At 42.9% G+C, this 21,446-nt stretch overlaps 2 protein-coding genes across 4 annotated transcripts; one reads left to right on the top strand and one right to left on the bottom strand.

Moving 5' to 3' along the window:
- The first annotated feature begins 1,309 nt into the window (after positions 1 to 1,309).
- Positions 1,310 to 5,666, top strand: ypel5 (yippee-like 5). Its single transcript, XM_070979468.1, has 3 exons — positions 1,310 to 1,476; positions 3,266 to 3,437; positions 3,538 to 5,666. The coding sequence occupies exons 2-3, from the start codon at positions 3,297 to 3,299 to the stop codon at positions 3,760 to 3,762; spliced, it is 366 nt and encodes a 121-aa protein (XP_070835569.1). The 5' UTR covers positions 1,310 to 1,476; positions 3,266 to 3,296; the 3' UTR covers positions 3,763 to 5,666.
- Positions 5,667 to 7,888: 2,222 nt separating this feature from the next.
- Positions 7,889 to 19,258, bottom strand: lclat1 (lysocardiolipin acyltransferase 1). 3 transcript variants are annotated; one of them, XM_070979815.1, is made up of 6 exons: positions 18,902 to 19,258; positions 13,982 to 14,149; positions 13,372 to 13,570; positions 12,779 to 12,925; positions 11,331 to 11,447; positions 7,889 to 10,346 (listed from the first exon to the last, which is right to left on the bottom strand). In XM_070979815.1, the coding sequence occupies exons 2-6, from the start codon at positions 14,147 to 14,149 to the stop codon at positions 9,820 to 9,822; spliced, it is 1,158 nt and encodes a 385-aa protein (XP_070835916.1). In that variant the 5' UTR covers positions 18,902 to 19,258; the 3' UTR covers positions 7,889 to 9,819. The 3 variants fall into 3 exon arrangements, with proteins under 3 accessions (XP_070835916.1, XP_070835918.1, XP_070835917.1); XM_070979817.1 differs by having other exon boundaries at positions 13,372 to 13,696; positions 18,902 to 19,244; XM_070979816.1 differs by having other exon boundaries at positions 19,174 to 19,228.
- Positions 19,259 to 21,446: the final 2,188 nt, after the last annotated feature.

The following is a 21,446-nucleotide window of genomic DNA, read 5'->3' as shown; positions in this document are numbered from 1 at the left end:
AGAGAAAAAAACAACGGCTTATCTTGATATTGAGTTATCAGATTTCTATCAAACAGGAGAAAATGTATGTGGTTTATAATGCTCTGATATGTTGCATCACAATATTTGGATTGCCCAACAACTTGCGAAGAGACTTTACAGTATATTGGTTTTCCCTTTTATTTGTCGTCAATCTGCATTTTCCTGCCTGCTTGAAAGTTCTACTCTCAAATATGAAGCGTGTCATATTCCTTATTCCACATGGGGCTGCTGCATTTACTGCCACTATTTGTGTCCTGCTACAGTTGGAGTCTGGTTGGTTGGTCAGTCAGGAGATGTCTGAATCTCTCTTATCGTAGTGCAAAAGTGCATGCGTTATCAACACAATTAACAACAGGTCTGTCCTATTCAGGTTTCCCAGTAAGTCATGACAGTGAGTCAGCATGCACAACACCAAGACCCTGAAACTGAAGCAGCTAAATGGAACAGATGGCTCAATGGGAGCGCCCACCTGCCTCCACCCCATCAACCAACACACACACCCACGAGCATCTCCCAAAAGATGAAAGGTGGCTTGATCTGAGGATGTGTTTTATTTCATTTTCAACAGCAGACATGCTACTGAATGATCACAGAAATACAGTATTACAGGAATATTAGAGGCAATTCCACAGGCAGTAGTGTGCCTCTATGATCCTCTCCCTCCTCTGTGACTACATGTTGCTGTCTGTCACTTTGATCATGCAGGTGACACGACTCTGCAGAGGGCATCGGCTATAATATGGTATAGAATTAAGTATTTATAGTATCGAGCATTATAGATCCGAGACCAAACAGACTGAAAGGTGGATTGAGAGACAAAAAAAGGGATGCAACTTCAGCACCGCGGACAGCACCTTAGGTTTATCAATACACGGCACAGTTAGGCTACTGACATTTTAATAAATAGGGCGATAGATTCTAAATATTAACAAACCTCATTCAGATAAAGGATCAATGAGTCAGGCAGATTAGACTAACACATTAAACTAAACAACCCCTCTGCCCCTCCACTCTCTGCTACTGTGGTATGGAGAGGCGTGGGTGACAGGTTAACAAAGGGGATGTATTTTGGTCATTTTTTTAATAACGTTGAAAGCGGGTGCCTTCGTTGGATGCCACGTATTATCTGCTTTGCCTAGTGTGACATATCAAAATGTCAAGTGAAGTCTAGTAAGATAAGATATAAGATATGGTTATGGTGTCCGTTCAGGTGAAGGTTTTCCTCTGCTGACATCTTGTGGCGGGCCCGCGCGCAGCTACAGCACGGGCTGCTACGTCATGACCGGATGTTGATACTAGGTTGGAGCACAGCGCAGACAGGAACAGCTGAAAAAGAACAACAAAGCTGCGGCGACGACGGCACAAACAACAGATGCGTGTCTAAAATATACCAAAATTATCGGTGACATCATCGCTGGTGGGGACAATCTGTGCCACTGAAACACATTTGAAAAGGTAGAAAGACGTCATTTTGAACTAAGCTGAGATATACGTTTTGTTGTTGTTCCGCTTGTTCCTAGCTTGTTGTCGTTGTCGCTGTTAGCTCAACGGCTAACGCAACGTTAGCTTCTTTTTACTTGATTCCACTCAGCTAAAATGTCCAGAACCACTTTTGAAACCAGCAAATGTGCTCCCTTTTGTCAGTTACTCAAAAGTATTTATCTTCACTCATGTTCTGCAGTCTACTTTTTGTCGTCCTAGTTGTATAACGTTATACTAGGTTTTTCTGTCCGTCTTGGGGGAGGGATCCCCCTCTGTTGCTCTTCCTGTGGTTTCTTCCATTTTTTCCCCTGTTCGAAGTATTTTTTTTTATCGAGGCTCTAAGAACAGAGGGTGCTGCATGCTATAATTACATAAAGCCCCTTGAGACATAATATGATTTGTGATATTGGGCTGTATAGCTTAATACAATTGGCTATCATTTGAAGAGAGGTTATTTTTTTTTATTTTTGATGGGTTTATTTTCAGCACCATTTAAAGCTCAGCTGCCATCTACAGGAAACAGTCTGCATGACACACCAGTCAGGAACATAAAGTCCTTTAAACCAGTAAAAGGCTCAACAGGGAGATACAACAGCAAGGGGAGGTAATAAGGTAAATACACCTCAAAATACAGTTAAATAGGTCATAATGTTTGTTTTCCTGTTAAGACTGTGATATGGATAAAATCAAAGTGCATGTTATTTTATATTGTGATGCAGATATGTATCGTAATTAATTTATTAATTTTCTGGAATGTTTCTGGAAAATAAGCGAAAAAAATATTCATTTAAATCAAATATATGTATATGTGTGTGTATCTCTCTCTCCCTATATATATATGTATGTATATGTGTGTGTATGTATATATGTGTGTGTATGTATGTATGTATGTATAGGTATTTCACTGCTGTATGATTGTTTTGCACTTATAGTAACTGTCTTACACCTGCTGATTGAAAATTGCCTTCTTTACACCATATCAGACACTCTGGAAAGGCACTTAAGACATGGGGTGGCACAGGATGCAGTCTGTTTGTCCATGACTTTCACAGTTAATGCATATTTTGGTTCTGGGGCACCACCGTGGTTTTATTTATCCTCATAAAGCGCAAATAAAAGCCTCGCTACCTTGTTTGAAACTAAGATAGAGAAGGAAGTAAGTGAGGGAAGAGAAAAGAGAGCTTGAGGGTGAGTAGAGACATAAAAGCGAAACTAAAACCAAAATAACATCAGTTGGTATTTACTTTTAAAAGTTGCCTTTGACATAGCACTTCTTGATATAATGTAGACTGGATGACTGTGAGTCTTCACAGATTTAAAAATCCAATGTGGCCAAAAACAGTCCTGCTCATTGATTTGCAACATTACCCAGAATGGTCTCACACACCCAAAGATTATATTTTCAGCTTTTCTGCTTTAATATAATAGCAACAGCTGGAGACAGGCAGGAAAGGCAGGGGGAGAGAGAGGATGACTTGCAGTAAGGGCCCCGGGCTGGAATCCAACCCGGGCTGTTGCAGTAAGGACTCCGTCTTAATGTGTGGTATGTGCTCTACAAGGTGAGCTACCGGTGAGCTTGTTAAAGGAGTAGCTGTCACATTATAAACGGTATAACAAAACCTCTTTGAGTTCTCACATTTGCGTAGCCTTAAGGTATTGTATTGTAAGGTGTTACTGCCTATATACTGTTTATCATCAAGTCCTATTTTTATGTCACTTTCAACAATAAATAGTTTGCCCTTCTCTTTCTTTCGTACTTTAGCTTTAGTTCAGTCACTGTCAGAGATTTGGCGATGGGACGCATCTTCTTGGACCACATTGGCGGAACACGCCTCTTCTCCTGCGCCAACTGTGACACCATCCTGACCAACAGGTCTGAGCTTATCTCAACACGCTTCACGGGAGCCACAGGCAGAGCGTTCCTCTTCAACAAGGTACAAATAACTACTTATGACATTTACTCCTACACCAAACAGGGTGCACACATTCAGTATCTGCTTGCCTGCTACAAAATGTGTTGTGTCAACCCCACAGGTGGTGAACCTCCAGTATAGCGAGGTGCAAGACAGAGTGATGCTCACTGGAAGACACATGGTGAGAGACGTCAGCTGCAAGAACTGCAACAGCAAGCTGGGCTGGATCTACGAGTTTGCTACTGAGGACAGTCAGCGGTACAAGGAGGGACGTGTCATCCTGGAGAGGGCGCTGGTTAGGGAGAGCGAGGGCTTTGAGGAGCACGTCCCCTCAGACAACTCATGAGTCCCTATCCTTGGATTAACTCCTCTCCCTCTCCTTTACCCCCCTGCCTCTGCACTGCACACCACCACCTGCAGACTTAGTGGTCAGTGAAGTTTTGGCTTCACCCTCCCACACCCCTTCCCCGTCTCTGGCCTATGACCTTAGACCTATTCCTACCACTTCCCGATTTAAGTGTCACAGGGCACCACCCCAAAACAGCTGGACACACAGATAGGAAGTTGTAACTTCACTTGTTTAAGTGTTCGTGCACGGTCACACAGAATTTTCACCATCTTTGCACAAAGCACGCTCCACACATGGTAATTAAACACATGCATGATAGACATGGTCAGTCACTAAAATCACCTGGTTGTTTTATTTATTTCAATAACTGGAGTATGTTCATCATCCAGACATGGGTAAAGCTACCAGTCCTCTCTACACAGCAATGTTAAATGAACCAATGGAGGTGACACTTCGCTTTCAAGAGGCTTGTGCTTCTGTGTTGTCAACTTTGTCTCAGTGTATTTGTCACTGTGAGCTCTGAATGCAGTTAAGACCACGATAGTTGTTATTTCTATATCACTTTTATTAGTAGTGTAGTGAATATGACAGTGTTTACACTCTCTGTTCTCATCTGAATTACACCATAAGTACTGCACAGATTGATGTCATATTTAAATATTTGTTGCTGTGTTTGATGATGAGTTTGATTTAGATCACACGGTGTGTGCATTTATTTTGACTGACACAACATTCTTGAAATGTACATAAGGTGGCTCGTGTCCTTAGTGTCCCATTTTTTCAGTTCATAGTGTGGAAGCAATGTGGATCCCACAATTTAATGGAGTTCTACCACTCTCCATCTGTTAGCATGGATTCTGTGCTTGTGTGATGTGCCGTGTGAAGCGCAACATGTCACTTTGGTGACTTATGAGGAGCGTGTACCTTCCAGCCATGTGTCTTCAGTATGACGGAGGGGGAATGAGTCTTAGACGTGATGGAGACATTCTCTGGCTGCCTCCTGGCTTAAGGACAGGATTATGAGAGGATGGGTCATGCAAGTGTTTGACAGTAGCCAACAGTGGGAGACAAGTTTACAGACACGCTCTGGAAAGAAGACAGCAGACGTTCTCTTACCAGTTAATATATAATAAAGTTAGAAATGACTTATTTAAACACAGTTGACTGGAGATGACATCTACTTCTCAGACAATGACCCATCCTCTTTTTATAATCTTCGGCTTAAGGCATATTTGGTCATAAGATGACTTGTTTCTTACAACACAAAGCCAAACAAGCTTTAATGGAGTCTTTGAAGTTGAGCCTTTGCCCTCTGACTATGCCAGAGCCCCAATTTTATATTGTCAGTGTCCTGTGAAGATTTCAACCAAAATGTCAACTTGTAAAAAAGGAAAATCTCAATCTCCGTGACATTTGAGGTTATTTTTGGAGCGGGTCGCAGCACAGCATCATGGCCCCAGTGTAACATTGTGCCATTTCAGAGTGTACATGCCTGCAGGCGTTACCAAAGTGGTCCAGCCGTCACTGGTGACACTGTCAATGTTTTTGCTCGCCTTTCCAAGGTCACGCAAGAAAGTTGTCATTTCTACAAAAAGAAAAGCTAAATTTAATACAAATGGCTTTTCCAGGACATAGTCCATATCCCCACGTCAGTGCAGTGAACAGTCAGTGGCTGTGACAGAATATTGTTATCATTTTGTTGTTCACTTTTGCCATTTTATTGATAGGTAATGGTTTTATTTGCTTTACTCTATATGATTATTATTTTATTGCCCGATAGATGATCTTATTGTATATTTTCTCGATTGGAGGTTTGGAAAAAATGTTTTCTTCTTGTATGGCTGTAGTAAGGTTTTCTCTGACGTGATTTCTAAATAAACATGTAGTCTTGCTGGGTTCAATGTCTTTGTCTTATTTGTCCATTGAAATCTATAAATCTGTAGGAGAGAGGACAGGTGTTTGAATACATGGCTATAATTACTCAAACCTGGTGCTTAAAGCGAGTTTTTAAATAAGCACTCGTGGATTTATGTACATATCCATAAAGGGATCAGAGGGATGGGAGGCCGCTTATGAGCAAAACAAAATCCTCAGACCTCTAGATGGCAGCAGGGTACTGAGAGACAGGACGGTCTCTGAAGACGTTTTCCTTTCTGATGCATGATGCTGAGTCCCTTGCCTGCCTCTGACGTTAGCCTGCTTGGCATGGTCTGTAGAGCTTCACTGCAGGCTGGAAATACATGTCAGTGACATTATTCTTTGGAGCAGAAACATGAATTAAATTACTGGATTATGTGCAGTAAATAAGTGGCCAATACAGGCAAACATTGAATGGGTTGTCAAGGAAAAAGCCAGCATTTATGACGAATGTGTACTACATCTAAACTATAAATTCCATTTAATCCTACTAATTCAGTGAATCAGCCCCATGAAGAGGTTTGACTGCATTGGGTTTATAAATAGGCAGTGACGATTCACTCCTAATCCACCCACTAATATTGCAGTGCTGCCGTAAAGTTATTTATAGCTCTGATCCTGTTGGAAGGCTTCTTTGTTAGTGTGTCTGTGTCACAGCGGTGGAATCAACAACCGATCTGCTTCTCTGCAGTCACTCACGGAGGCGACCTACACCGAGCACGCAGCACTAAACTTAGCTCACACAAATATTAATTAAAGGTTGTTGAACACGACAAACTGTTCTGGTCACGGCTATTTTTACAGCCACCACGGTTGCTTTCCTTCTCTGTTTCTTTTCTGAGGGATCCGGAGCATTAATGGATCCAGAGCAGTGATGTTTTTCTGACCGCATCTAGAGCCATTTAAATGCCGGACATGACTAGAGGCAAAAAGCAGCCTCCATCTCCACAGAGCTCACTTGCCTGCTTTATAATTCATAGTAGTCTGACTTTGTCCCTGCGTAACCTCAGGATTATCTGCTGTCTTTATTGAAAAAGCCATCAGGCCAGATAGGGATAATTACATTGCCCTGTTGATCCTATTAGTCTGCAGGCAATTCGACAGACATGGCGCAAATCTACATCTGCCAGTCTTTACGTGTGAGAGAGCTATTTTTCCACTACCCTACACTTCCACCGTGATCCTGGGCAAGACTTGGGACATTGACATTTAAAGTCTTTAACCTTAAGCTCTCATCCTATACACCCATTCAACTATCCTCGTCTTTGAGGGCCAAATCTAGTAACAGGAGGAAAAAGAAGTGCACAAGTGAAGCAATGCTCTCATGTGCATTATCCATCTCCCTTCCACCCACTGTCAAACATATCAGAGCACATCTGAAGTTACATTTAGATGTTGGGGATGATTTGGGAGCGGGGGAGGGAAAGAGCAAAAAAAAAAAAGAACCAGGAGCATAATTGCACCCTTAATTGGCCCGTGATTCATCGTCCCCAGACAGCTATTTTCGTTTATCCTCACCTTTTGTCTGTCTTTGGTTCTGCGGGATGTCAGCATCACACCCCCTCTCAGTCCCCTCAGGAGAGCAGCGATATAGGATATAGAAATAAACTTGTCGCTTCGCACACTCACAAAGGAGTGACATCATTCTGTCAGAGGGGGAGAAAATAGCATGCTTTCCATTGACATCACTCTACATCCCGTTGCTAGGAGACAGGGGAGTCAACATTAGTTACTATGGCGACTGCACTTCACCTTCAAAGCTCCTGACCTTTTTGGTTGTCTATGGCCGACTAGGACGTGTTTGTGTGCGTGCTAAATAGACGAGGCGAACTGTGGCCCGGGTGTTGTGTAACATGAGCGCTGAAGGTCTTGTTGCCTCATTCACCGCAGTGATGGTTTGTGCTAAGTTCTAGATTAAAGGACCGCAGAGACAACTGCAGCAAGTGAACACGTCAGAGTGAAGACATGACAGCAGTGAAGTGGAGGTGCTCTACATGAGAAACGACTGTCACTACCCCTACGTCATATCATAATGTCACACCATGTCAGCCATGTATAACATTTTAAACTGATGCTACCGTCAATCCAATGGCCTGGGCTATCAGGTCGTTTACCATAAGCATCAAGGCAGTATTAGTGTTCAGGTTGAAGTCAAAATTTCCTAAGTTTGCCATAAAATCAAAAGAACAATGACTGGAAACGTGAATGAGGTGATATAATATATTTATTTATAGATTTCCTCCTTTAAGAGCCTGACTCAAACAGTGCCCACTGTGTTTACCTGAGGACAATGACTTTAAAGAGGTCCAGCATCAAAAAGTGATTGTAAAATGGGCAACAGAAAATAGCACACGTGAAAGAGTAATATGTGGAGATTGTAGCTGGTTCAGGGTTGAGGAAACTGATATAGTACCATGTCTGGTAAACTACCACATGCTGATGGTAAAATTGTTAACACAGCTAGATCACAGTGACTGGAAACAGCCCCTTTACACTTTTAACTACAGGAGCTTCAGAGTCATATAAACAAAAACGAAAATAAAAAAAGACGTGTCAGTGAACTTCCTTTTGTGTGGTTGACCGGGAAAGACATTTGAAGCGGTCACCTAGAGCACGTGTTGCACAGTGTTACAGAAACTGCTACAGACTGTCTAAGACACAAATGTTTCCTGACTCCCAGAATTAACATGGTTTCATATGGTATTGAGTGGCAAGGTGAGTCAGTGGCTAAAAGCGTGGTCGAAGCACCACTCCAATCTTGTTTCAATTTCTGTCCTTTTTTGGCACAATTGGAGTAGCTTTCTCAGCTGTCATTTGCTAATTGAGTTTAGCAGGCGCATCAATGCCAGTCCTCTGGAGAGGGACGCAGGCAGAGGTGGGCATTACAGGGCTTTTTTGGATTAGGTTGAGTTCAGGGCCAGTTTTCCACTCCAAGTCTGGTCCTCTGTGCCACCCTGCACACCGAGGGGTAATGTTGTCCCAACAGGACATTCTTCCACCCCAGCACCACCCACGTCCTGCCTCTACATGCCATCCCTCCATTCCCAGAAAGGGCACAAAGCTCATCTGCTTCTACACTTACAAGATCTTAGTCAGATCTTTGATCTCGGTGAGTTGACGATCACAAGTGTTACCTCAGCGTGGCTGCGGGCAACCTTTCCAGTGGCGGGTGAGGTTTCCCTCTCCGTACAAGACAGCCTACATTCTGTTTGGTTACTTTTTAAAATCACGTCTGCTTTTCACACCTTTGGCTTTTATGTGCAAAAGCTACTTGAGGAAACAAGCAGAATAACATAGTTTAAATTTCAAGACCTATACGATAATAAACATCATCACAGAGGAAGTTACCTCGAACAACTCACTGGGAAAGGTTCTTTCCCCAGTTTGTATAAAAGGGTAATTATACCCAATAAAAGGTAAACAATGGTACACATATATACCTGTATATTCCATCATAATTCTCTGTGAATTACATCGGTCTGTTTTTTTTCAGTACTTGACTAGAGACTACTAATGGAAACGGATTCATTGAACTTGTCCCTTCGGTCTATTCCAGCAAACTACAGTGCTGATTTGAATGTTTGTTAGTCAAGTCATCATATGTTCAGGGTCTGTACTATGGCTCTGCTCCATAACGTATGACACCGATAGAAAACCAAGGGCAACACATACAATAAAACCAGTTTCAAAGACATGGCAACTGTATAACAAATACTAAACAGCATTGTTTCACCACAGACGTCCACACTGAGGTTCTGAACAAACAACCGTAATAAACACCAACATAAACAGATAAAATGCACTGACAGCAAGCTTGCAACGGTGATTATACAAGGGGAGAGGTACAGGGGGCAAGTGACACATCATGTGTGATGAACTCCTTGACTCCGACACAGATAAATGTACATAACATTCCTCTTTTTCTTCTTCAAAAGAAAGGCAAGCTCTCTCCACTGAAGCCATGCATACTGCCAGGAGGTGAACTCATTAATCCCTTTCTAAGGCATGAAGGACTGCGTCCCTCAAGGGGATCCTCTAGCCCTCTGGACTGAACAGGCCAAGACCACTGAGTCCTCAGTGTCCTTGCTGAGCACAGGTGGAAACATGTCATTGTCCAGTCAACACAGTTTTACGTCCTCACTGCATTTTCCCATCCATCACCTTTTCCTTCTCGCCAACGTCAGCAGCCATGGACTTCCAGTATCGATGGCACGACATCTCCAGCAGCTCCAGTCCTCCAATCAGCTTCTGCTGGGCAATATACACTCCAACCACTACCAGGAAGTAGAGCCTGAATGGAGCCCACAGCCACAGGCCAGTGAAACACAGAGCAATGAAGCTGCTCCAGTACAGCAGTGAGGCAGCTTTGATCAGAGCCACTCGCAGCTCCGTCTTACAAGGTGGCACACGTGCAACACCTTCCCTATCGAAGGCTCGGGGTTGGCCTGAGTAGAAGTCCCGCAGACGGACCTCCTTCTCGGCCCAGCGCTCTCGACACCAAGACTCCAGGTCAGAGGACGAGGTGGGCAGGCAAGCCACTGAGTAGCGGCGGACGTGGAAGTGGATCTCACGGGGGAAAAACCCCAGGATGAGGTGGCGTTCTGTCTGAGGGATGTTCTTGGGGTATGCTACTGTAATATCATGGACGGCATCCAGGTTGTCTCCTAGGAAAAGGGAGACAATTTTAAAATTATCTACGGAACAACACTTGCTGATGGAACAGTCTAAAATAACCAAAACAAGACGGTGAACTGGATCCTTTTCTGTAAACTCCGCAGTTTCCAACATGATGGCATGACACTGAGGGGAGATTTAATTAGATCCCTTTTCCACATCCACACTCGTTATTGGAACTGCGTTATGCACCCTTAAAAAAATCCCAGCTCTCAGCTCCATTACACATGTGCCTCTAATTACCCAGGGGCTTAGAGCTTCATCCCCTCTCTGCCTTCAACAACTACCCTGAGCTCTACACCATCATCACCGATCTGCAGTGCTACAACACACGGATAGAGCTGAATTAATTATCAAGTGGACAGGGTGACACCTGCCAGCGCCCGCTCCTGTCCAGCTCGGCTCTGCCTCGGTAAAAATAGAGCCGAGAGGGGCACAGTGGACTTGGACAAAGAACAACATGCACAGCATGTCAGTCAGCGGTGCAGAGAGAGGGAGAGGAGAATTAGCTAAGTCTGATGACATCACACTGATTCACAACACCTGCTTGGAGAGTTAGTGCCACGCTCAGCATCCAGGGCGGCTGGGGGATTCGACGGCAGGGCCAGAGGTGGTATTTAAGAACCCTGGAGGGCTGCCAGAATTAGCTCACAGGGAAACATGAGAGTCTCTGGGGTGCTGTAATGGCTGGCAGTAGGATGAAGCATAGGTCTGAGACTGTGAAAAATAACAGGTACAATCCCTCTTCCAGAAACAGCGTCAGTGGATTAACTACAACCATCATGACAGCATGTCATTTTCCTGCGGTTTTGCTGATAAAATATTTCCATTACGAGGACAGACTCCGTGTCCTACTTACCCACAACAGCACGTCTGCTGTTTGACTGCCAACTAATAACATTATTATTATGAGTGGATCATTGTCATGTTTAATGTGGACATTTCAGAAATGGCTGATGCGGATCACGCCTGACCTTTTCGTAGTCTGTCCACAATGAAGGTGAATCCAGTGGTGCGGGGATGCAGCACATACTCGAATTTGGGCAGACTGTTCTTTGCAGCAAACGCATCACTCCTTGCTCTTGTATTTTCTGCAAAAGACACACACATGATAAACCTCTGGCATCTGCAATCACCGCATGTGTGCTGTCCTGTATGTGCTCACTGTTCTTACAGAGGAGCAATCATCTACATGTGTAGTAAACCGGTGCATCATACTATTTTTAGTTGCAGGTACAGAGCGCACAACTGAAAATTACATTAGATGTTATTCTATTCTGAAGTAACACTACAATTAGTGCATACATATTTAAAACAAAAATAAGGTAATACAAGGTCATTTAAATGGCTTGTAATATGCCAGCAGATGCATGTTAGGATACATTTTGACTTTGTAGCTTTACAATAAATGTACTAAATGTGCATAAACCGTGCAAGCCTAATTCCTGCATACTCCTTATTTAAAAAATAAAATAAAATTTGACATACAATCATAAACAAAAGTGTACCATTATAAAGATATCAGTTAAACAATAATAATGTTGTTTAAGGGATATGACCACATTCATGAAATACATCCACCAATGCTTACACATTTGGAAAAACCACAGGTGGACATCGCTCAAACATTCTTCAGGTTCTTCCTGCAGCAACACGTAAACTATATCATGACTCATTATTCAGATTATGCAACGAGTAGCCGAGGTCAAATTGTAGGAAAAAAGGACTATGGACAGACGTTTGTTGATCAGGACTCTGCTATAAGTTCTCATTCTTGCACAATCTTTCCTTCAATTCACAAAGGCTCCGCAAGCTATAGAAGGGGTCATGGAAAATTTTAGAGGGGCTTAAGCACACCCTGACCTGATCCTGTAGACAGAGGTTATATGTACAACTCTACAATACGTAATAGCAGAGTTAAGACTAGGACAAGTTTAAAGGCATGAGAACATACTGTATACATCCTCCAATGTTGAGGTTTAAGAGGCTTAAATGCAGACGTGTGCGCACATACAGAGGAACAAACACAGCCCTAAATCTGCTCAACAATTATGATGCAACTTCACTGGACCCCTCATGACATCATGGTATGTACAGAGAAGTTAAGCTTGCCCCAGTAAAGCTACTCTGGACTTTGATTGGCTTAAATGTGATCTCTGAGGGCTTTAAACACTGGTGTCGCTGTTGCTTGGACTGAAAGATCAGAGCATTCTTGCAGAAATGACTGTGCGTCAAGGGATTTGGCTATGCCTTATCACCTGGAAATTGTGTTTGCATAACAGTGTCAGTGCAAAGGTGTAAGACAGGTGCCGCACTGAGCTCTGGAACTCGGTCGGTGGGTAACACATTCTGAGAACAACAGATGAAACGTGGGAAATTTGTCCCACGGATGGTTGGAGATGTTGCATTGTTTCCTTCTCACCAGTGAGGTCTGTGCCCTCCGGGAACAGCAGCAGCTGCAGCGGCTCTCTGATGTCGCAGAAGTAGTCCAGCATGTTCTCCATGTGCCTCTTGTCTGCTTCCCAACGACGCTGAATAAAGATGAAGCAGGCCACCTGCATTGCCCAGCCTGGAGAACACATACAATGTCTTAGCATGCCTTACTGATTACTTCTTCTGATTAACTGATTCTGTAAGGGTGTTTCACAGAGGTGTTCATTCAACTTAATGGTCATTCTGGAGGCTGCAGGTTTGAGGTGAGAGGAGGCTCAATAACAGAAATACCACTGAGTTTTATATAATACAATTCAAGAGGATCGCAAACTGCATCCTCCAAAAGATCATACAGTTGAATGAACATCAAATTGAACATTATAACCTTGGATTTATTGCAGAACTGTTGTATTAGACTGCCCTGAAGCTACATTACACACTGTTCCTCTTTTATATTTAGATTCAGCTGTCTCAATTTGAATGATTTTGCTTACGCTTTGTAAAGCACATTTTACATAAGGTATGCAGAGGTGTTCAAGTCTGTGTGTACAGGAGAGGGCAGGGCACCCACTGTATACCCACCAAAGCCAGGAACGGCCTTCAGGGCAGCCTTGAGGCAGATCTTCTCCAGACGAAGGTAGCTGTACCTGAGCAGACAACACCACAGGAACATCCAGTCCAGGCGGGTGCGGTGGTTCATGATGATCACACTTCGCTCCCCCGGAATGAAGCCATCACCTGTTATCACCACTTTCACCCCAAACACCAGCTCCAGCAAGGACTGCAGAGGGGAGAGACGTCAGGATAGAGGGAGGATGGTGAAGAAGTGAAAGAGGGGGAGGAATGGAAAGGGGCAGAGAAGAGGTGGATGATCATTTAAAAAGGATGTAGAGGGAGAGAGGAGGGACTGGGAAGAGAAAAGGCGGAGAGATAAATTTAAGAGAGAGACAAGAGTGAGTGGAAAATAAATTAATAATGCTGTCAATTCATGTGGTCACTGTAAACAAGATTTGCATAATTGTTCTTAAGGGTAATCTGAATAAATTAAGTTTACATCTCACAGAAATCTTATTAAATGGGGAGGCATAAATAAGGCTGAGATGACGCAGGTTATCGTGTCAGACACAGATAACTTAAGACCATCTGGCACGCACAGAAATAGGCTAAGTGAAGGCGAAGCTGGTGTACACACCACAGGCAGGGTGAGCCAGGTAGCGACGATGCGATCGGTGATCCAGCGATACCAAGCAGGAGACAGCAGCATGAGGGGCAGAACTGGACCCAGCATAAAGACGCTTCCGAAGAAACTACCCAAAAACAGGGTCACCACAAAGTACAGGCCCCGCACCGACACAGCCATCTGCGGAGAGATGAGTGAGACAGATTAGATTAGCTGGAACGTAACTCAAAGACACATAAATAAAATGGTGTTGAGCAGTCAAAGCGCTGAGCTGTAGTTGCATTAAAAAGGGGGATAAAAATGATGACTTTTATGGAATTTATTCCTGATTTGGATTTCCACCACGGAAAGGAGCTGAAGCGGTGAAACTCTGTAACATGAAACAAATGGGATTATCGACATTCTCATCAATAGCAAAGACTGCTGTTCTGTTGTTCCTCCGACATATTTTCCCACAAACAGTGGAAAATCCAGGGCAGACGTTCCTACACTGGAATGTAAATAGGGGAACCTTTCTGACTGTGGCTAACAAATTGTGGGTGTATGGTCACTAAATCAAGTGTGGACATGGCTTCAAAATAATTCACTGGCTGTACAGCATGTACAGTAGCATTAATATTTTCTGATGTTTTAAAATAAATAACTGGTGGTAGAATATCACCGCTATATCAACTGAAGATCTAAAATACTGTCAAAAACTTATCAGAAATTTCAACCGTGGTTGCAATGCTATTCTCACAGTTAAGATAAAACAGCTGATGATTTGACCGGTTTGCGGAAAAGAACATACACTCACTGCTCTCCATGAACGTAAATGCAGACCATTTAAACAGACTGACTGCTGGTTAAGCATGACTACAACAGTAGCTGCAACATAGCAGGAATACCACATGGTCATTATATCCCTGAGGGAAGTGAACTGAGCCTGTAATCCTTCTGAAACTCAAAACCGAGTAATGGGACCTTCAATTGTCCATGACACATCTGATGAGACTAAAGGGGCTCATGTGGACATGCCAATGGGGATCCCTTGTCATTGAAATGACATCAGTTGTGACCACTTCAGTTTCTGATGGTACTGTTACACTTGTGGAAAATGTCCTTTCTGAAAACCCTACATATAGTACATCCACACAGGTGGCTTCCACTTATTTTGCCTGATTACACCTCTTCTCTGGACTGTGTGCTTGACTAGAATGCCTTCTGTTCGTTTTGTTGCACATGTCTATTGCACCTTATTAATACATGAACTTTGGTGACGTCATGTAATTCTTAGTATGGCTACACCAAAACTAAGAGGAGCTCTCCGTAACCAGAAAAGTGGTGTTGCCATGTATTATCCAAATTATCCAAACAACCACTTAACGAAGCCAACTTGAGTGCCCAAACAGAACAATTTAAAACATGGATGAACAACACTTTCAATAGCAACCAATACAACTTGCTCTTGAGAAAGTCACTTAGATGTTAAACGGAAGGAGTCTGGGCTGATGCTACAGGGAGGATTTCATCCAGCAGGTGTTTTCTTCTCTTACATGAACTGCAGTATTCACCTTTCCACCTCAATTACTGTTATGATTGCACAAGTCTTCGGTTCACACTACCTGCCCCCAACACTCCCATCATCCTCCCCCCGTTGACACCCTCTGCGGCACCATGACACAGCAAGTTTCACAGCGGAGACCAGAGCGGCTGAAGCGCATTTAAGAGGTGCAAGTGTATTTGCGTGCATGATTATGCCGGCAATAAGGGTTTAAGGGTTACTGGTTATAACAACGGAAAATGTGAGTGTGTGAGAGACGTGAGAAAAACAGGCTTGGTCAGCACAATTGCCACAATTAGACTGTGTCCCCACAAAAACAAAAAGCACACCCTTGGGTGGCTGCTGGAACAATCAGACAAGCCTATTCATACATGCAGCAAAAAGGCATGACACACCTGGAACCATTAGTGAATGGAATTATGGACATTAAAGGGTTAAACAAACATGTTTTTCTTCCGCTTCACATGCACACCTGGGACACAGCACTATTTAAACAAGGCATCCACGGAAACACTTTGTTTTCCACACTCCATAGTACCACTTGTCGGTTTGATTTAGCCGAGTCCATTTGCATTGGTTTAACATTTATTTAATCACCATAGTAATGATTCTGAAAGCACTTCCACAAACACACCACCACATGCAATGCTGTGCAGCATACTCCTCATAGTCCCAGTCTGAATTCTCTGGCAGACATTTTGCATTCCTCGTCTTAAGCCAAGACCAGACATCCCAACAGAGCAAAGCAGAGTGAAGAGGTCAAGCACGTCTAGGCTAAACAATGAGCTTAAGTGGTGTGTGAATGTGTGCAAGAGACAGACAGAGAAGCAAAGACAGAGGCAGGAAGAATGAAATAGATAATGCCATAAAATTAATTGCAAATAGATTTAAGGGCAGGAAAATTCTACAGCCCAGAGGGCACTTGGAGAGAATAAGCCTCCATAACTGAACAACTCTAAAGTCTGCTATGCTAGCCAAAAGCACAGTCAAACTTTAATAACTGGTTCGGTTTTTTGACTTTACAGCCTTCAGGAGTCAAGTCAATATTTACCAAGTTTCAGAGAAATCATTTACTTTTTCCAGAATATCCTTTTGACAAACGACGTGGCAAAAAAATGAAACAGTACAGGCACGAAAAACAAAACAAAACAAGTGGTCTGTACGCTTTATTTCCAACAAGCACATTGGCTATAGGAGCCTTGAATCCATACCTACATGTAACTAAACCTTGCATCTTCCAATATGGCCAAAATCTAAAATCTGCCTCTAATGAGACCACACTTGGTTTTAAAAACTAAAGAGTAGAACTGAGTTTCTGTAAAAATGGAAGTGTTAAGTTCCCAAATGAGAACGACAGAGATGCCATAGAGGTGCATCATCGTCACCGACTGTCACGTCACATGAGGACCTGGTTAGCGCTCCTGCAGCCCAAATCACATGACCTTGAGGAGCACGTGGATTGCTACACTGAGCTGCCCCCAAATATACAGCAGAGACACCAAAGCTGTTGTCTCATGTGAACTCTGGACGGTGTCCTCAGGATCAGGTCCAAACATTTTCCAGAGTTGTCCTTTCGCACATGTAGCACAGTTATCTGTGTCAGACACGTTCTCACTTACTGGAAATACGCTGGCTTAGGCGAGGTGTGGCGCCTGGGTTGAGTGTGCAGGAGAAGGAGGAGGACTCATCTGTCATGAATATAATTGCATGCATATAAATGCTACATGTATTTGGATGTAACTGCAATGTCAACGAAAGAGTGGAAAACGATATACAGGCAAGCAGAATAGAGTACGAAGCAGATACACTCCGTGCAACGACATCAACATACCCATTCAGTCGCTGTGAAGCCGCGTAGAAGTGCATACACTGTGAATGACTCTGTAATTATGGCTTAGCTCCCATGGTGGAAACAGTATTGCCAAATCATTTTTGCATTTTTATCATTGCACAGTATACACCGTCACACCGCCAAACCCATGCAGACAGTACTCTTATATGTAAGCAGGGCAAGAAATCGTGCTGAAGAAAGACCACAAGACATTCTTCGATGTGTTGTTGTAAAAACAACTATCCTAGTGTGCAATGCGTCTGTGTGTAGCAAGTGCGTGGTTGAGCAAGTGAGAGAAAGGTCAGAGAAGTGAGCAGAGGAAAGGTTAGCCGTAAATTAATCTGGCAATAAATGTACAGTATAGGTTACAAAGCATCAACTAAGAAACACTGCAGCTTCTCAACCACAAGAAAAGGTTTGCTAATGCTAACAACACCGCAGTACTGTCTTTGGAAAAGCAAAACAGATATAGGCTTTAGGTACATTGTGTGCGGGTTTCAAGGGAACTATACCAGAGGTGTTTGGTGGAAACATGGACTTAACAGTTTTCAGTTGAAGATGTTGTCATCAAGTTAGACATTGCAGAAAATATGTTTTGTTTTTTTTGGAGCAACTTCTCCATGACAATGTCCTTTGGTGTCCAACCACTTTCAAACAGTACCACAAGCAGGTCATGTGGGTTTTATGTGACATGCATGCACACAGCTGCACACCGGTGGAGAAACACATGCAAGATAGCTTCTGCCACCATCAACTCTGACAAAAATCCTAGCATTAACAAGCCTTCCATTAGATTAGGAAGACTTGAGACTTACTTTACTTGGTTTCTGAGTAAATGTGTCCGAATTGGTTGGTGCTTATTAATCACTGCAGCTGCACAACGAGCCTGTGGATGAGTAATAAGTTTGGGAGCAGAGGATGTCAGTGGCTGCAACTTGGACCTTCCCAGTCCACCATATCGATTAATGCAATAACTCTGGGTATTTTATGTGATTAAATGAATCCGCATTAGGAAACAGGGACTGAACCACGCCTCATTGATGCAATATTCAAGACGAGTAAATAGCTAATGCACTGTTATTTCACGTGCACACATTTTCCATAACCCCAGGGTGGAACACACAGGGAGCAGGGAGTTTAACCACAAAGACAACACAGCTTCGCCAACGTTTAACTTTAAGCTAAGTGATCACAAACACAGGCCGTCAGCGAGGTTTGCCATGTCCCGTCTGTGAATGATCCGCCTTCGAGCGGCATGTTGCTTCGTGGATTATTAACGCATTTAACCTCACCATCAAGAATAAGGAAACTTACTGTCTGTACATTATAACATACATTTGAGACGACAACGGTAGCTGCTGTTAGTGCAATGTTTGAGCTAATATGCCACTCTCAATGAGGCTGACACGAACAACAACGTGAATGCTAACTTAGCAAACCAAATCTAACACAAACATAAACTAGCTCATGTTAACCGACGTCATTTTAACCGGACTGGCTGATGCACAAACTACTGTCCGACAGTTCACTGCACTCGGTCCAATCACAACATACCCACCTTTCGTGTTTTCCTCCAGTATTAAAGTTTGTCTTATGTGAGCTAGTTCTGTTAGCTCAGATTAATCCAAGCACTTGGTTGCGGCATAGCAGCTTCGCAAGCCAGCTAGCTGCTCGCTAACGTTGGCTAACGCTGAACAACAATTGCGTTGCCGGTCTTCAGAGCTGACGCTTGTTGAAACTGTTTCGCAACCGGTTTGTTTCTCCCAAGATATGAACCGATCCAAACACGGACCCACGACAACTTAGCTTTCTTTGAATGCCTTTACTTACTATGACTGCAGCAAAAGTATAGCCGCCTGCTAACACGACCTCTCAACTTGTCACCTCTCACCCGTCCTTACAACCAGGCGTCAACAGGGGGTGCTATTTGTATAAGCTTACGTTGATTGACTTGTTGACAGTAAACCGCACACACATCATATTGGAGCAAAGGTTCCCAAGGCGGTACTGAATATAGTGTAGATTTGACATGATGATAGTAACTATGGTTGTTATATTTTAAGCAGTACTGAAATTACCTGCACTCATGAAGTCTGAAGTAGGCGGTGCAAAGGAAGAGAGGCACATGCATGAATGCACTGCAAGCACCAGTGGTAAAAGAAGTACTCAGATTTTTTTATAATATAATAATATCACAATGCGAAAGTCATCAGCAAAATGAACTGAACGTATCGAAAGTAACAGAAGCTCATTATGCTGTTAAATGGCTTCTGTGGATGTTGTGTCATTATGTATAACATGGTTTTATTGTCATTAATGTCTAAGCAGCATTTTAATGTAATGTGGAGGTGGTGCCAGCGTTTAACTTGATCATAGCTTCATCTGCAAAGTAACTTCAGCTGTGAAGTAAATATAGTATAGTCAAAAGAGCAAAATTAATATTTGCACCAAATGAGAAGTTTAGACAAGTTAATTATCCAATTAACTAATCAAATCATCATTCTTTTGATATTTAACACAGGTTAACTATGAACAACACAAGTCTGCCCCTTGTTTGACGTGTTTCAAGAGTAAATATCCAGCAGGCATCTCCTTGTCTCAACAGACTCACAACATCCTGCTTCATTTCTAGAAGCTTAACCTTTACAATGACATACATGTCTTTAAATCATGTTTAAAATCACTAAAATGAATCACCATGTCCATATCTGTGCTCACTAATCCTCCTTTCATACCTTGAGAGGTTTTACTCATGTTGCAGTGTTCCTCCTCAAAATCCCTGTGTTAATAATATGTCAGAGTTCATTCAAATCTCAAGCATGGTATTGATGATATACTTCCCTCAACATGGCCTTTTAAAGTAGTGTAAATCCCAGCATGTGTCATTTGTTTCTTTTACCCACAGTTATGAGCTATTCTACTGTTTCAAATTACCTCAGCTTTCAGTGATGTGTGTGTGTGCGTGCAGATTGGTCAATGTGTCCGAGCGTATCCGAGCATGCATATGTACTCTCCTGTGCGTGTGTGTGCTACAGTGTGTGAGGCAGAGACAGACTGACAGACAGGGTAAAAGACAGAGTGCACTTAGTCAAACTCAAGACTTTTCCATGACCTGCTCCCTATGGCATGCACTCTATCTGAGAGACTGAGTGAACTGTATAGCTTTGTCAGTATAAACTTCTCAAGGGTCAACGCATCACTTCAGAGGGGAACGGAAAATCTTTGCTTTGAAACAAGCCCTCAATTTTTCAGTTAAGTGCCAACTCACCTTCAAAAGAGAAGCACATCCACATGATTAACGACTCACGTCCAAGATAATTTAGCAAGAGCAATTCGATCAGGTGCTCTTAATCATATTCCCTTTGAGAATTCCAGATATCTAAAACCCTCATTGCAATGCATGAAAAATATAAAACATGCACACATTACTTCTGTTTGCTGATGGACACGACATGGGAGGTAAGCCAAGCCAAATGCAACTTTTCTTACAGTGAAAGCTTGGATCAAATTAACAGATAAATGCAGAGAGCAACTACATTAATTCACGTTTGACATGCCATTCCATTTACATAAGTCCACGTGGGAGAGACAGCGACTTTTTCGGGCATTGCACACTGTGTTTTGGTTTATTTTCAGTGGAGTCTATTGATAGCGCTTTAACGAGGCTTTATTGGAAAAAAAAAAAAAAAACTCATCTAGTTTGTTTCTTTAAACATTCTTGCCTCTAATGACCTCTTGTGCTTTTTTGGTAGTTCAAAGAGCGGACATGGATGATTTGACTTGAGTCTTCCTCACTTCACTCCCCCTCTGCGTTGTCTCAGCCTCACACCTGTCAAGGCACATGCACACTATTGTTAATCCAGTTTTGCATCTTAAATGCTGTGTGTTTATCTCTGTCTATGTCCTGGTCCTATCCCCTCTCTCTTTCCTCCCTTTTTCCACCCTGGTCTCTAAGCAATAAGGATTAGAGTGGCGAGGCCATAAGCAGTCTATTTATACCGATGACAGCCTATGGAAGAACAGCAAGCTTAGCACATTAACACACAAAACTATGGTATAAAGCGGATGCCAGCAGACGCGTATTGATCAAAGCTTTAAAAGCT

The sequence above is a fragment of the Chaetodon trifascialis genome, chromosome 14 (assembly GCF_039877785.1).
Source record: "Chaetodon trifascialis isolate fChaTrf1 chromosome 14, fChaTrf1.hap1, whole genome shotgun sequence".
Taxonomy (NCBI): Eukaryota; Metazoa; Chordata; class Actinopteri; order Chaetodontiformes; family Chaetodontidae; genus Chaetodon; species Chaetodon trifascialis.
Note: the sequence above shows the minus strand (reverse complement) of the source record. Positions and strands in the feature narration are given on the sequence as shown.